General features: G+C 31.3%; 2 protein-coding genes across 4 annotated transcripts; both read right to left on the reverse strand.

Annotated features, from left to right (window-relative positions):
* Positions 1–21: 21 nt before the first annotated feature.
* On the reverse strand, positions 22–1,177 carry LOC130657186 (uncharacterized). Its single transcript, XM_057460155.1, has 2 exons — positions 254–1,177; positions 22–158 (listed from the first exon to the last, which is right to left on the reverse strand). Exons 1-2 carry the CDS (start codon positions 1,092–1,094, stop codon positions 37–39), a joined length of 963 nt encoding a protein of 320 aa, XP_057316138.1. The 5' UTR covers positions 1,095–1,177; the 3' UTR covers positions 22–36.
* Positions 1,178–2,435: 1,258 nt separating this feature from the next.
* LOC130656511 (uncharacterized) lies at positions 2,436–14,085 on the reverse strand. 3 transcript variants are annotated; one of them, XM_057459380.1, is made up of 26 exons: positions 13,544–14,085; positions 11,894–12,000; positions 11,371–11,435; positions 11,111–11,219; positions 10,568–10,733; positions 9,358–9,550; positions 9,243–9,272; positions 9,141–9,164; positions 8,898–8,944; positions 8,704–8,788; positions 8,511–8,559; positions 8,328–8,431; positions 7,945–8,028; positions 7,739–7,832; positions 7,576–7,647; positions 7,440–7,496; positions 7,122–7,358; positions 6,959–7,039; positions 6,718–6,801; positions 6,541–6,588; positions 5,728–6,451; positions 4,247–5,489; positions 4,079–4,147; positions 3,710–3,745; positions 3,435–3,620; positions 2,436–3,241 (listed from the first exon to the last, which is right to left on the reverse strand). In XM_057459380.1, exons 3-26 carry the CDS (start codon positions 11,389–11,391, stop codon positions 2,894–2,896), a joined length of 4,191 nt encoding a protein of 1,396 aa, XP_057315363.1. In that variant the 5' UTR covers positions 11,392–11,435; positions 11,894–12,000; positions 13,544–14,085; the 3' UTR covers positions 2,436–2,893. The 3 variants fall into 3 exon arrangements, with proteins under 3 accessions (XP_057315363.1, XP_057315362.1, XP_057315364.1); XM_057459379.1 differs by having other exon boundaries at positions 11,371–12,000; XM_057459381.1 differs by lacking the exons at positions 9,141–9,164; positions 9,243–9,272; positions 10,568–10,733; ... (2 more) ...; positions 11,894–12,000; positions 13,544–14,085 and having other exon boundaries at positions 8,898–9,041; positions 9,450–9,550.
* Positions 14,086–16,835: the final 2,750 nt, after the last annotated feature.

Below are 16,835 nucleotides of genomic sequence, written 5' to 3' on the forward strand. Positions count from 1 at the left end.
CCGAACAACAGTAAACGTATGTGTATCTGCTTTCTCCTATTTTTTGTATACACCTCCATTGCACAGTCCAAAGCTATTCCTCTCCATCATCCTTCGAACTATATCCACGGATTGACAAAGTTTGTTAGTTGGCTTAACGGGAATAGTTACTTCTGTGCCTATGCGTGTAACAATGTAAAAACATGTTTTAACTTCTACAAAAAACTTAGTCTTATTATTGGAGAAGTAAGTAAATTTGTTCGTGGCAACTTACCTTCCGATTTATCAATTACTTTTAAATCAAGCGATGTAAATCTGATTTCGGATAAACCACGAATTACATCTTGATATACCTCTTTATCAATATTTTTTGTTAGAATTAACTGACAGGGTTTCATCGAGTACTGTTCGCTTTCCATTACAGCAACGTGGTCAAGTTGAACACCTTCATCTCTAGCTGCACTCCTAATCATTGTGCGATGGGATATCTCAACTATCCGTTTTGCTTCTTCCCTATTGTGGTCTTTCAAGACTTGGTATAACGATCCTGAGAATGCTTGCAATGCACTGGTTTTGCCTACAAATATCAAATGTGGCGTAAAATATTCGAAAAACATTGACAGTATTTCAAGTACTAAAAGGTTCAAGTATTTACCTCTTGTCTGTATAGCATTGCACGTTGTTAAATTCAACCAGGCTTGCATAAAAGACTTCGACAAATTTGTTTCAAATTGACTTAAGGTACAGTTTGGCAAGTCGCACGCGATCCAGAAAGAAATGCCAGGAAATGTTTCAGGCGCATTTGCGCCGTTTCTGTTATCACCTTCACTGCTAGAGTCGGCTTCTTCTTCTTCCTCCCCTTCATTCCTCATCGACTTTCTCTTACGAGGTCTGGCCATATAGGTAATACAAGAAAAAAAACAGGATACTTGTTCGTTGCTAAGCAATATGTTCTCCATCTGCATTCTCTTGCCCCAAATGACCTCGCGGGCATCAACATCACTTCCCCACATCGCACGAACGGCTACTACCTGATATTTTCTTATTACCGGTTGGACGATGCATGCCTTCAGGGCGCGTTTCAAAACTTCACTTCGCAGTTGCCTGTTAGCCATGTTCTGCTAAGTAATACAAACGAATGCTGTAGCGGAACAAAAATAATCTCCTATGGTTATATATTATTATTATTATTATTATTATTATTATTATTATTATTATTATTATTATTATTATTATTATTATTATTATTATTATTATTATTATTATTATTATTATTATTATTATTATTATTATTATTATTATTATTATTATTATTATTATTATTATTATTATTATTATTATTATTGTTATTATTGTTATTATTGTTATTATTGTTATTATTGTTATTATTGTTATTATTGTTATTATTGTTATTATTGTTATTATTGTTATTATTGTTATTATTATTATTATTATTATTGTTATTATTATTATTATTATTATTATTACGGCGGATGTACTATTCTGAAAATGGTTGTATCATTCTGCGACGCGATTTTTTTGGTTGTGCTATTCTGCAAATGGTTGTACTATTCTGTAATTGGTTGTTCCATGTTTTTTGGTTGTATTATTCTGAATTGCGGTTGTATTTTTCCGCATTTTGTTTTTTTCTACATAGAAAGCAGCTTTTTCGCGGTGAAGTATTTTGCTATTTTTTACAATTTTCACGGAATTAATTGCAGCTAAAAAAGATTAGTTTTTGCAAATTGCGGAGAATAAAAAAAGAATTGTCAACTACTTTTCAAATTGCATATTTCGCGTCTACTAAACGCTTTTTGTAAAAACATGCAACTTGAAGGAAGCCTACGAATGTTTATAACTTTTTTAATTTGTCTCAAAATGCTTTTAAATTCTTCTTAATTTTTCTCTTATTTTGTCATTTTTTTCGTTTAAAGGAACATTTCAGTACTTCTCGGTATTGACAAAGATGAAAAATATTGTTAACATGTTCCAAAGTTTTGTACCTGTGAAGCCCTATGTTCTTATATAATTTGTTCTTATAAAAAAGGTGCATTTCAATGAATTCCCAAAGATAATTCACACCACTTCCTGATTTGGTGTAACCCTTATCAACCAGTCAAAATAGACGGGAAAAGGTATTGTCGTGGTAGAAAATTTCGATTAAGAATCTAAATACACTATTGCTAATTTCGCTAGTTTTAAAAAACGCAAAATTTTGACTGCCTAACAGAACCGATGTAACAAACAAAAGGTTGCTAGACTTGATAAGATAAATATATTTTTAATCTTAATAAAGTTACAAAATTAAAGATGTCAAAAAATGTTATCTTTAAAACTAAAAAGAAATACATAAATGAAAATTGATCGGAATTTCAACATATTTCCGATACATATCTCTAAAAGTTATGCAAATAATATGTATACAAAAAACTGATAACACCTAAGTTTGATTTCGATTTGTGAATTAACTCTGCAAGCTAACGCGTGAATTTGATATTCTCAAGTTGATGGTCAACAAGCAACAAGTAAGCCATCCGATCAGCTTGTGAAAGAGAGACGCTTAATAAAAAAAATAAAAGCGAAATGACATTGTTTCTCATGCATATATGTCAACGATGGAAAGTTACGTAGCTAAAAGTTTTCTACTCGCTCCGTAATGCATCGATTAAGCGCCAGGGCTCTTTATATATATCTTTAAACTATTGACTTCTGTTTTTACTTTAATCAAAAAGTGAAATAGATAAATATATTTCTTGGTGCAATTGTTTTAGGGAGGTAATATTTTGAGTGGGGCGCCAAAAACCTAAACAAATGGACATATTAAGGAAAAGCGTATATTAGGGAGTCGATATTACGAGTGGGGCGCTTGATGAATGCATCACGGTTTGTGCCACATAATAATGACAAAACGACACTAAGTATTCCAGTGATTCATCATGTCCTTTGCTTCATTTAACCACTGACGACATTTGCAGTATTCTTCCCTTTTCATAGCTCTTTGGTATTTCTCACGCATATTTAAAACTAAATATTTCCAGTAGTCGGCGTCTTTTCCTTTGCACGCTTCTTTCATTTTTTCGTTTTTGCTAATGCATCTTTTTACTTCGTTTGCTGTAAATGTTTTCGTTTTTGACACGTTATCATAATCTTTGCGTTTCATTAATTCTTCACATACATACGTAAGACCGAGAAACATGGTCCTGCAGTGCTTTCTTCCTTTCACAAGGTCGTTTTTCTTTACTGTTTCATATTTCGCAATTTTCTACAATAATAAAAAGTCATTATATATAATACGGCGGCATTAATTCCTTAAGTATTTAAAACAAAAGGATTTTTTTTTACAAATTATTAAAATTTAAGGTGTATTCAAATTTTTTGTAAGGACTTTAAAAAAACTGCGGTACATCAAAATTTATTCGGAAAGTGTCGATTGAGAAAACTATTCCTGAAATTACCTCGTCCAAACTATCTTTTAAAGGATGGTTCTCCACTTCACAGTCATCAACTTCTGACATTGTTTGCAAGTTCTCGTCAGAAATGTCATTTAAACTTTCAGCAGAGAATTCGCAAATAGAATTGTCATCCTCTTCACTCGAGTCATCATTATTGCTCGAATTGCTTCCGATAGAGTCTTCACCATACTAAAATTTAACAAAAAGAATCCCTAAAAATATCACACATGAAGGAATAAAACAGAAAACGTGTCATGTTTTTATAAAATAAATAGTACCTGATGCTGTAATACTAAACAACTCCCTTTAGGTGGCTAAAATAAAATGAAGTAAAGAAATTGTGAAATTTGAAATTTGGCAACCTCTAGTAAAATGTACCAGGCATGTAACTAAAGGCAAACTGTTTAAAGATTACTTGAACAAAAATATTAAATAAATAAATAAATCAAAACAATCCTACTTATGACATTCATAAATCAATTAATCAATTTCGTTTTAAGTGAAAAACCGCCTTAATGGATCTACCGTTTCCTTGTAAAAGGTAAAAGTATGCAAAACCAAACTTCGATCCAGAATTACGTTAAAGAATTTGACTGATCTATATGGCGTGATACTCGTCTTTCTTATAGAGCAAAAAAGTGTAGCACCTTTTGTTTTCGCTTTGGATACGTTTTAAGTGTTGTCTTTGGAACAGCAACAGACTTTTTAGCATCCTTCTGTAAAAAAAAGTTATTTTAAGTTTAAAAACGCAATCATTTTTATATCATGATTTCCTTATAATGAAGAAAAACAAAGCAAATAATGGATCAACTTACTTTCTTTACATTTCCTCCATTTTTATTGTAGAAAAGATCAATTCTATTGGTCTCCCCTTCCAGCTCTTCCAAAATATCCATAAAATCTGACAATTCCTTTGGTTCCAGGCTATTGTTTTTGCTTACCCACTCGATAACATCATCTTTACAGGGCATAACTTTTTCATTCTTTAAGATTGCAGATGTAATTTTTTCAACATCTTCTTTTTTTAACGTTTGCGTAACTCCACCAACTTCAAATGTATTACCCATCATCATAGCAAGTTTTAATGCCTCTCTATGATTTGAATACAAATTGTAATGGATATTTGTGGTATCCTCTTTATTTTTCATAAAGTGCTTTGCAAAATAGCCACTGTCAATTCCATCAACCTTACACCCGAATGTTGCGCATGCACATCTTATTCGAGTAGGACTTACTCTATCATATTCGTGTTTGCCAAATACCGCCGCATTTTTGAAAGATGACGTCAGGCTACTGCCAATTGTAGCGTGCGACAGTTGATTTGTATCTGATGAAATGAATAAATAAGTATTTGTTGTGGGATTCAAAACAGGCCTTATTTCTTTGACATAGTATTTAAGATGTTCAAACACGTTTTTAGGCAAGACAATGACCTTTTCACCATATATTGTGGATGTTTTATAACGGGAATTAGTAAACACCATGTATCCAGGATATTCTTCGCTAGTGTGCGCTTCCTGGACATCCGAAACCCTGAGTTCTATCAGGTTTGATGATCTCAACCCATTCATTATGCACAAGTTAGTAATCAGATAGTCTCTGACCTGCTGACAAAACCGTTTTGTAGGTTTCTCAGACTTAGCGACCCTTTCAATACTTTTCACAAGACCCTGCACAAAATTTGATCGGCCATATTTAATCATATGGGTAGGAGTCATTAAGCGTTTAATCTTAATTCGTCTAATGTCAGTTTTACGCTGGGCAATGGATTCAGTAAAATCAGCGTTCCATTCATCGATATATTCCGACAAAGCTGTCATTTGATCACGGGTAATGCCTCCATAGACATGGCGACGACGTAAAAATCTAATAAATGCTCTCAAAGCGACGTATCTAACCCTTAGAGTGGAAGCCTCATTTCCTCCTTTACCAATCAAGCGGTAAGTTGGATCGTGGTATTTATCTTCAACAAGCAAGCAATTTGCAAATGCACTGGCTGGTATCACTGCCATGTTGGGATCGATAATAGTCCATATGTACTCCACATGCTGTCTGTACCTAAGATAAAATGAATCATTTTTAAATTTACCAAACAGAAAAATTCTAGTGTGGGTTCAGTTTTAAAGAGTTCCACGATAAAAAAATTGAAAAAGTTTTGGAAAAGTTCAATAAAGTTTGGAGCTAGAAAATCCTATAAATGATGTCTTATTTGTAAGGATTTCAGGTTCGTAACCACGATCTACTAGGGTTAGGATAACGATGGAACATGTATATCAATAAGAAGGATTTGTCTTACCTTTTTGCCTTAACAGCTCCTTTCTTCTTTTCCACTTCACTTTTAAAAGCTTCTAGCTTCTTTTGATTGGCTGTCTTGACTAGTTTGGCTTTATTTTCCAAACATCCTTCGTTAGCCCAATTTTCTTTTCGCGCAGTTTCTAAAATTTCTGTGATTTTTGATCCTTCAAATTTGTGTTTCCTTTTCAGGTGGGTACGAAGACGCAGGTGCCAAACTCCACAGATTGCGCAAGGCAACGGTTTTGGGATACCATGCTTTTCCTTTTTTGACCAAAGAAACATCACCCTGACTTCTGACTCTTTTAGTTTTGCTTCCCTATCCGAAAATTTGTGTTGAAGCATTAAATGCTGGTAGAGTCTGCTAGATACAACTGAACAAACCGGGCATTTAATGTCATATACTTTTCTGTAGTCAATAACGCCAGTTTTGCGCTCTTTTATAGTACCTGGAGGCCCGACATACTTGTTCACACAGGCTAACATCTTTTTCCTTTTTCTTTCAGCTTTTCTCTTGTTAGCAAGAATCTTTCCATGGCTTAAGATCTTATGTGTTTTCCTTATCTCTTCACTTGTATTTTCACTTTTCTGTACAGACATATCAACATCGTCATCATCATTTTCATTATCACCTTCTACGTACGTATATTCTCTCTCGGCTGCTTTTTCTGCTTTTTCTAAGCGCTTCCTCATGACCTCCATACTTTTCTTCAATTCCATGATCTCATCTGAAAAAAAAGAAATTTAAAAATCCGAAATTTAATTGCAGGCAACTGGCAGTGACGTACTGACATCATTATTTAGTATTCTTACTCACCTGATTCTTTCTTTTTTCTTTTCTCTTTCTTTGAGAGGGTATGGACAACTAAAGGAAAAAATCATTTAAAAAAATGTAATTTTTGTGTCACAAAACTTAATAAAACAAAGGAGAACATTACTGATATACAAGTAAGCAAATTGGTACTGATAATTTAAACAAAAGAATTTTATATACTGGCATGAACGTTTTCTTCTAGATCTGACTCTGGTGTGTTGGACTCATTGTCATCGCTTTTTCCAGTTGTGTCAAACCAATCGTCTAAAAACAATATAATTTATAGCACATACGAAATCAACTTCTGATTTTTTTAAATAATTTGTCAGGTTTTTAAGCAATATTTCGAGCAATATTTTGTATAAGTATGAAAATGCTGGAATGTTATTAAAAGTTAACGTATACTTATACTGTTTAATACCTTGACGATTTCTTTCGTTGACAATTTTCCATACTTCCTTGGCTGAGATTGCCCTTCTTTTAGTAGACGGCATTTCTGGAACTTTAAAAATGTTAATAAGAAATAAGAACAATGAACCAAACAGAGTCGATTGCTAATATACCTGAGGTTTGAGGTAATATACCTTTTTTGTTTTTTAACCTTTTTTTTGCAGTGACCTTTTTCTTCCGTCCATCCTGCTTTAGGCATTTTAATTTAGTCCTTTTGTTACCTTCAAACCCATTTTTGTTTTTTAAGTTCATATCTTCTTTCTTTTCTTCTTCTTCTTCCTCTTCATTATTCTCTTCTTCAAAAGCAGAATGATAATATTCGCCATTATTTTGTTTTTTCGTGCTTACGCCAATACTGTCTCCGTCTTTTTCTAGATAAAAATCTAAAATGTTACAAGTGCAATAATCATGTGTTCTAAATTACTTCTACCCATGAGATAGACTATACATACCTTTTCTCTCCTTTTTAGCTATAAATATTTCTGCCTTTAAACGCTTTTGTAGAATACCTAGAAAAACGTTTGAACCAGTTTTGGAATAATGTACATAACAAAGATACTTTCAAAATGCTAAATCATGCAACCGTACTTTTTCCTTTGGGAGAAATATCATCATCATCTGTTGGAGGATAACAGTTAACATCATGACTAAACTCGTTTTCTACAAAAGAAGTAGATTGATATAAATTAAATTAAAATTCATTTTAACGTTTCCATCGTTTTTTCGTTCTATAATGAACGACTTCGTGTACCTGAATGTTCTTTACTTTCTTTATTTGATCCATCATCGGAATCACTACCTTCCTTTAAGACAGAAATTCCAACATTGCTAACTTGTTCTTCAGCCTTAAAAATACAAAATATAATAGCAAGCTTAATCAATTTTCAATGTAATACCACTTTTTCCTACCACAGAGTTGAATAAATAAAGTGACGTTTCAAATAGTGTCAAACATACCTCTTCCACTGATATCTCATTTACACGACTGTATATAAGTGTCACGGTCTCTGGCAAAAGAACTTTAAACACGAAATCAAAGTTCTAGAATAAAAGTAACTTGGTAAATTGACCAAATAAGCTTTCCAGACAAATTACTTAGGACTTAAAAGGGAATTTTTCACCAATAGGCATGTTTTCTAAATTTTACAATAGTAAACTTTTACCAATTCACCCCAAAAAGATAAACGAAAATTGAAGGGATTAAAATCTTTAACATCTTTATAATTAATTTTAAAAAAATTCAGGAATTCCCAGGACTTTTCAAGACGTTTTTTAGATTGCAGGACTGTCTTGATCCTGTGGAATCCTAAGTTTTTTTACAAAGAGGAGAAATTAATTACCTTTGTACTGTTATTTGGACAAAAAATCTCCAACAAAGTTTTTACAATCACATCAATTTGCTCTTTTGTAAATGCACCAAAACGAACAGTATTTGTAAGAGATTCTAAACATTTAAAAAAGAACTTTTTAATACAAACCTTTATTTTTCACTTTCAAAAAATACATAACCTAAACTACATTACCTCTAGCTCGGCCTCTTTGTTTGTAAATATCACATCGTTTTCGCCATTCCTGAAAAATGTTCGTTATTGTGTATTAATCTAATAATGTAACTTCCTTTGTTATGTATCAACTTTTATTTCTTCTTTTAAAATTTCATACAAAATTCTATTCATGGAATACTACACAAGTAAGTAAAAATCATAAGTTCATTACCTTTCCAGTAAATATTCCCTTTAATGTTTCTTCACACTTTTCAACCAGAACTTTTACTACTTCACATGGTACGGATTGAAGGTCCCTAAGAGAAGTTTGCTTATCATTAAAATCCATTAAATAATAATAAAATTTATTTTTGTTAAAAAAGCACCTTCAGATACATATGTTAAATAAATAAAAAAAATACTTACTTGTATTTAGTCCAGTGAAATACATCTAATTCATCATTCGACTCCATCTTCAATAAAGTTAATATAAAAAAATATAAAATACTTATTCAAAAAAACTTTAAAAGTTTATTTCCCGATTCCTTAATAGAAAAATTCCTAAGATAATAATTTCTAACCAAACCATAAACAAAAATGAAACACAAATTGTTGGTAAGCTGGATAAATCGAAACTAATAACTATCTTAGTTTATTAGAAATACTTACTTCACATGAATTATTTTCAATCGCCTAAAAAAAGAACATTGTATACAAAAAACAGGTTAAGAAATGGTATTAGCAATAAATTTCACCAGAACATCAACTTACTTGAATATTAAGTGGTTTGTTGAATGAACCCTGAATGAAAATATTTTGAAGCTTACTGTAATGCTTGAGAATAACATAAGACGATTAACTATCATTGTGATGTTACAGTACATACCTCTTTCCTCCACCAGATATCTTCATCGTCTCCATAATTATACCTTAATTCCGTTCCTTCCAATATATCTTTTGATGCAAATAAGCAGAGTCTAATATCGCTTTTGCTACAATTAATCTTTCTCATAACAGAATTTCCATGTAGTGAGTCATTTACAAATTTTCCATTTTGGTTAGAAGTTGATCCATCAATACTAAAAAGAAAATGCACATAAAATGTAAAATAAGAAAATAGCAAGAATTTATGTGTCATATGCATTATAACTTGAATTTCACATGGAATCATAACTACATTGACCACAATTAATCCAGAAATTTATTTATTTATTTATTTATTTATTTATTTATTTATTTATTTATTTATTTATTTATTTATTTATTTATTTATTTATTTATTTATTTATTTATTTATTTAACATCAAATCGGGTTCCATATAAAAATATGGTTCTTCTCCCTATAAATTAAAAATACAAATGAAAATTTATTAATATATAATACAATAATACAATTCTAAAATTTCCATAAAACTTGAAACAACAAGGTAAAACTGTGTCAGATAATGCACAGGGAAAAGGAAATTAGAAAGATGGGCACATAAGAAAAAAAGGGTGTAGGCACAATAAACAAAAAAATGCGAACAACTTATTGAAACAAAGAATTGAAGGAGCCAATATGACAAAAAACCATAATTCTTGAAATTAAACATTTATTTTATTTTAATTTATACAAGGATTTTTTTAATTTCCCTTGGAATTTTGATTATGTTTAAAGCAACTTACACCAAAGATATTACATATAGTGTATATCTATATGTAATATCAGATTGCTTTTTGGGAGATTTGAGGCTTTTAAGTCGAAATTTAGCAAAAAACACTAAAAATGCAGAAAAAAATTTATAAGGAAAGAATAATTAAGGTTTTTCGCCTGAAAGATCATTTTTATTTCAACCTAATCATAGCATGTTGATATTTACTTTAAAATCCTAATAGCTGCTAATAAATTGCAAACATAAAAAATTCTTGAAATTAAACATTTATTTTATTTTAATTTATACAAGGATTTTTTTAATTTCCCTTGGAATTTTGATTATGTTTAAAGCAACTTACACCAAAGAGAAAATTGTCAAACGTAATTTGAGAAACCTTTTCATTAGCAGTAAGTTTCATTTTATTAAATGAACAGCCATGTTGTATCTAGAACGAAAACTTACCAGTGCCAATCATTTTTCTCGTTTCCTTGGAAGAAGTAGAAAAATGAGTCTCCAGTTTTCTTTTCCTCAAACTGCCTTTCACCATCTTCATATGACATAAAAGTGCCAGCATACTCAAGCAAAAAATCTCCCTTTTTAAAAGGACGCTCAGTAAAAACACCATAACCTATAAAAGAGTAATAGTTTAATTTTCTGTTGATAAAATGTTAATATATTGTTTTATGTTCTTCACAAAATTGGGAAATATATATGATCAGATGTATGACTGGCGATTAAGGTTTTATAGAATTGGAAGGAAAAGATCGTGTTGAAGTTAGTGTAAAAATATTAGTAAAAAAACTGTTCAGAAACAATTATTTCTTAGTAATTCTAATAATTCACATTATTTTGATTTCAATCTATGAAGGGAATTAGCCAAAGTATGTTCTTATGTTCTTAATTTTTAGAAAATTATCAGCCTCAACATTCTTAAACTATAGTTTCTTAAAAAAAATATGTGTAATTTATGTTCTACTTTCTTGAACAAATTTAAAATATTTATACCAATATCGATATGAATCCACTTCTTAATGAACCCATTTTGGTCAACACCTAATTTACAGTACTTTAATGTAATATCCTTTTGGCTTAAATTAGGTTTCTTTGACCGAGTCTAAACACAAAAATACAAACAAAAATACAAACATAAAACTTAAAGTAGCATTATATACATGATGGCATCAGTTCGTTTTATTAATTTGTTAAGCATACCCTGAAAGATTGAGCAAGTATCAATGTTAAAATAAGCGCTGATGTATACTTACATTTATTGTTTGCTCTGTCATTTTGATAAATTTAACAGATTCTGTTTTATATATTACTTTATTAACTAAAATAGAAAATTTGGTTAAAACAATATTTCAGTTAAAATTCTGAAAAATAAATTTCAATAACAAACTATTAAACTTTGGATGTATTAATTCAGATCCTGGTTAGTAATAACTATATGAAACATAGGAATCCATGTCTTCCTTTGCCATGTATCCTCAATGATTATTTAAACATAAGCGAAAATGATGTCTTGAAACTTAGTATATGATTAACCATCTTTTTAACAATACATGTTATTATATATCAATTACATGTGAGTAGATTTAAAAAGTTTAATTTGGCTGCAATGTAAAAAGAAGAATATTCAAACTAAATTCCATGTTCTTATAAGGAAAACAAAATTCATAAAAATATTCATAATCACAATTAAAAAAGTTCCCAAATATTCCAGAATCAATTAATTGTAAACATATGTTTTTGTGACACATACATACTATATTTTATAAGTACCTATACCTTATTGATATCAACTCTCCAATGCACGATGCACTCCAATGTGAATTTTTAGGATATATAACTCAATATTAATATCATATTTCCTTCAATGAATTTCAACAGCTGTTCTATAATAAAGATTTGTGACAAAATGACACATGGGATTAAAATAAAATCATAAGCTCTATTGAAAGACTTTGTGATAAAAAGACCCAAGAGGTTAAAATAATAGAAATAAAAATTATAATAACAAAACATCAGAAATTGAAAAAACATAGCAACATTTGATAGGAAGACATTATGAATATTTTTATAAAAAAAATTTTGATGGGAAAAAAATATATATATATAAAGATAAAAAAAAACAATAAAGTCCCTAAAAGATTATATACATTATATATTAACTGCCTTAAAAGTGTATATCTATATGTAATATCAGATTGCTTTTTGGGAGATTTGAGGCTTTTAAGTCGAAATTTAGCAAAAAACACTAAAAACGCAGAAAAAAATTTATAAGGAAAGAATAATTAAGGTTTTTCGCCTGAAAGATCATTTTTATTTCAACCTAATCATAGCATGTTGATATTTACTTTAAAATCCTAATAGCTGCTAATGAATTGCAAACATAAAAAATGGTTGATCTTTTTCAAAATATAATAAATGCATTATCTTGTTTGATATAAAATATTGTAGTCAAATAATAAGTAGCCAGTTGGTCAACTAGAAACCAAAGTTACATACCATAAATGCTCAATTAAGTGCCCCGGACGCTTAAAATTTTGACATTTAGGGTGGGCGCTTATTCGAGAGGGCAGTGTATTGAGAGAACCATAAAGTGATAGAGCTTGCATCATAATGACAGCACAACAACAACTTTATGTTTAGCCAGTTCTTAAGGCTAAAATACACGGTAAGTTTAAAAGGACCGTTTAGTTGTAAGAAAAAACTTGTTTCGTTGCAGGTAATATACCTGTCTACACGCTAAGATAAAATGTATAAGTTTTTTAAAAAAACTCTCTTTTCACAATAAATACCAAGGAAAAACACGTTGCAGGTATTGTTATAGCATCAGCAGGGTAAATGTTGAAAGAAAAAAACCCGTTATGATTAGAAATTGAACAAATATGCTCAAATCTTTAGTCTAAACAATTTAAACATAAACAGAAAAAAGTTAAAACATCTTTGCTGTTTACACGGTAAGTTTTTTTTATCTTATATACCTTTAAACGATCTGTTTAAACTTACTGTGTATTTTAGCATTTACACTCAATTTGTGTCCTTATCAAAACTATAGCAGTAGTTAGCTAAACCAACAACAGACAAGTTGTATAACTAAACATAATTAGGTCACTAGTGCTAGCTAGCTGTGTATAGTGTTTATGCAAGTTTTATTACATAAGAATGCTCCTCAATTTAAGAAATTCAGCAATTGTTCGTGCTTGCTAGCTAAGATGTCTATAATCTTGCAGCATGCTAAATGTAGCTGGCAGAAGACATGGTGTTAGCTTCAGCTATCCACTTGCCTAAAGCAGAATAAAAACAAGTGTAGCTAGCTATAACAAATTCCAAAAAATATCCAGCTACTAGCTAGTGTCTTTTGCTAGCTAGCTACACCAGCTAACTACAATATGAAATCTTAAAGTTAAAACATTGTCAAAATTATACAAATACCTTTCAGTAATCAAAAGGTAATGAAAAATTCCTTGATTAATAGTTTTTAGGTCTAAAGAGCAGTAAACACCATCAATAAAACCACAGAGTAGTCCTGTCCCCTCGTCTGTTTGTTTTTTATGGCGCTCCAAGATGGCCGATTGTCAGAAGTCTCTCTTTTAAGTTGTTAGTGTACTGGGTAACTTGGTACGTATACCAATAATGGTTATTAAATCGGGGGTTGTATTATTCTGCAATTTGGGGATTTGAGGCTCCAAAAAAGGCTTTGTTTCCTTTTGTTAAAAACAAAAATCCATCAAAAAGGGACGTGCCATTATAGTTTACATCCTAGAATTATTTGAACATTGGAATATCAAAAAATTAAGCCTTATCTTTAAATTATAAAATCTCATTATCTGCGCAGCTGCTGCAACGACGAGCCTTGTTTGTTTGCAAAAAGTCAGCTTGACATTCTTGGAGAAATGCGATTTTAATATTTTAAGGTCTATGATTTGGTTCGTTATTTTCTACGATAAGTTCAATTCACAATTCGATTGCTTTTTTCCAGTTAAGGCAAATTATAATGTTATTATAAAACTAATAATGGGACATTAGTTTGGTTGTACTATTCCTCTTCGTGTGCTGAAAAATGAATTTAACCCTGAAATATTATATTTTTTTTGTTATAATCTTTATTATTTTGCCAGGAAGGCTTGCCATGACAAATTTGAACAATTTTTATTAAGTGGCTGGGAAAATACAGGTACATTCAATATTCTGCAGAATGATACAACCAAATTGTGATAATTATTATTATTATTATTATTATTATTATTATTATTATTATTATTATTATTATTATTATTATTATTATTATTATTATTATTATTATTATTATTATTATTATTATTATTATTATTATTATTATTATTATTATTATTATTATTATTATTATTATTATTATTATTATTATTATTATTATTATTATTATTATTTATATTTTGGCGCTAATATTTATTCATCTTCATTAAGCAGACATTGCACGCTTGTGCGCCGAGTGCGTTGAGCACGTCGTGCGCTTTTAACTGTGTACGCCGCACTGCGACCATAATCAGCGCGTGCAAAAGCGCTCTGAAATATTGTGCAATATTGAGTGCTTTAATGCGTGCACTTTGAACCGACGTGCTGAAAAACTGAAGTGGACTTTTGCCTTTAGCTTAACTTTTCTATCAACGCTGCAGCGCATTCATTTGCGGCTCATGTCAAGGCTATTCATTGGCACACATACATTGCGCAATATGAGTTGGCGTGCAGAAAGCGCCCCTGCGCTTTGTTGGGAAGCAGTCGGTGGACGGCAAGTTTCATGAGTAAACAAAATTTAAAGATGGCGGCAAACACATGAGGTCTTTTGAAACTGAAATATTAACATTCATTCTAGACCCACCTACCCCTGACAGACGTCAAGCAAGTTTATTAGTTTCGAATTAAGCATTTATTTTTTGTCACAATGACCACTCTGCTAATGCTAAGGCTCTCTACCACAACGGGTTTGATTGTCAGTTAGTTAGCTAGGCAACACACATTCATAGCAAACCGCCAACAAACAGGTGATGTATGTAGGTATGTGATATATGATGTGCATATTTTACATGGATAGCCTCACAAATATCGAGGGATATACCCTGTCTATTATTTCCAGGAGGGGCCATGGCTTAGATGGAGAGTCCTAGAGTATTTAATGCTCCATTTTGAGCTACACAGACCCAATTAATTAGGGGTCACTACACTTAAACAGACAACTCCCAGCAACATCCAACAGTCCACACAGTGTGCCATCTCCCCAAGTTCCCTCACATGGCTTGGGTTAACCCTGGGCTATGGTAGCATTCACTCGCCCATGTTGACTTGCCGTCAAGAGGGAATCGAACTCCTGTCTCCCGCACAGAGTACGAGAGCTATAACCACTAATCTACGGCGCCACAATGTCTAACCTAACAGCCCTCTAAATTCACCACAACAGCATTTAGCTTTGCTGGTGTGAGATATAAAAAAATTTTACTCACAATCTTATATATTTTTTATATAATTACCTATATTCAGTATGGCACTTTAGCCTAAAGTACCTGATGGGGTAATATTAACTGATCGAGTGAGTCTGCAACATCCCAATGGAGTAAGGCATGCCCCAATCTGGTGAGTACTTTTTCTGCTTTAACTAAGGGCAAGCTGCTGGTGAAAATTGCATTCCATTTATTGTTTACACGTTATACTATTGTACAATCAAGGAAAACTTTTAAATATGCTGTTAGAGTATAAATAGTATGTTACCTTCAAATAAAACATTCAATACAACTTATATAAGCGAATTCAGCGTAAATATGCTGTGTTAAACTTTGAATGCTAATATACAGCTTTTTTCTCTGGTTGCATTGTGTTTTGTTTTTTAATGTAAGGAATAATTTAAAATGTAGCTTTGTTAATTAAACCATGTTCATTTAACGAAGAGTTTATGAAATAGCACGCTTTTAGCCAAAGTATAGTTTAATTTGCCTGTAGATAGGCATATTAAAATGTATACAAACAAAATAAGCGAGATAAAAGTAAATATCGCTGTGACTTGTCGTGATCTTGCCTGTCATGCGGTTTTGATTGAATGAAAACAAGATGGATATTGCCGCCTATTTAAGCGAGGGGAGAGTTTCCGCGTAAAAGCACATGTTCCCTACATCAAATTTTTGATTGGTTTATAATAATTGAAGGTGATCATACATACTTGCTTCCTGGCACCAAAAAAGATGCAAATTTCGGCTTAAGTCTGTGAATTTTGAAAAAATTTGTTTTTAACAGAAAATGCCCACACTTTTTACGGTGTATGCGGCTTATCAGCACCCTTGTTACAAACCACATCAAAAAACTTTACATAGTCAGATTATAAGTTTTGTTTTTCAATCGGGAGTATGTTCTTTCTTCGAAACTTCAAAACATGTCAAAAGAAGGTATATATATATAGGACACAGATTGGTGCATGTTTTCACATATGAAGAGAATATCCAAGTGGGTGACCTCATTTATATTGTAGTAAGGTAAAGCAGGGTTGCAGTAACATATGCTAACTTGATCTGGTAATCCAATTCAGGTGACCTTATATATATAATATAGTAAGGTGAACCAGGACTGCAGTAACATAAACTAACTTAATTGGGTGATAGTAGGAGGTCAAGGCTGAATTACTCGTTCCAGTAAACACAATTAAGTCATGTTGCATGGCTCACTTAATCGGGTAATATTAACCGATTGGGCTAAAGTGTTGTAC

This window comes from Hydractinia symbiolongicarpus, chromosome 9 (genome assembly GCF_029227915.1).
Source record: "Hydractinia symbiolongicarpus strain clone_291-10 chromosome 9, HSymV2.1, whole genome shotgun sequence".
In the NCBI taxonomy this organism is placed as follows: domain Eukaryota; kingdom Metazoa; phylum Cnidaria; class Hydrozoa; order Anthoathecata; family Hydractiniidae; genus Hydractinia; species Hydractinia symbiolongicarpus.

Bases quoted from the DNA above. Each gene is read 5' to 3' on its own strand.
- LOC130657186 (XM_057460155.1), bottom strand. From the start codon at position 1,094: ATGGCTAACAGGCAACTGCGAAGTGAAGTTTTGAAACGCGCCCTGAAG. The intron at 159-253 runs GTAAGTTGCCAC...TTACACGCATAG, and splicing joins AGTAATTGATAAATCGGAAG to GCACAGAAGTAACTATTCCC.
- LOC130656511 (XM_057459380.1), bottom strand. From the start codon at position 11,391: ATGACAGAGCAAACAATAAAT. The intron at 11,220-11,370 runs GTAAGTATACAT...TTTTGTGTTTAG, and splicing joins TGACAGAGCAAACAATAAAT to ACTCGGTCAAAGAAACCTAA. The intron at 9,165-9,242 runs GTAAGTTGATGT...TTCTTTTTTTAG, and splicing joins ACAAACCACTTAATATTCAA to GCGATTGAAAATAATTCATG.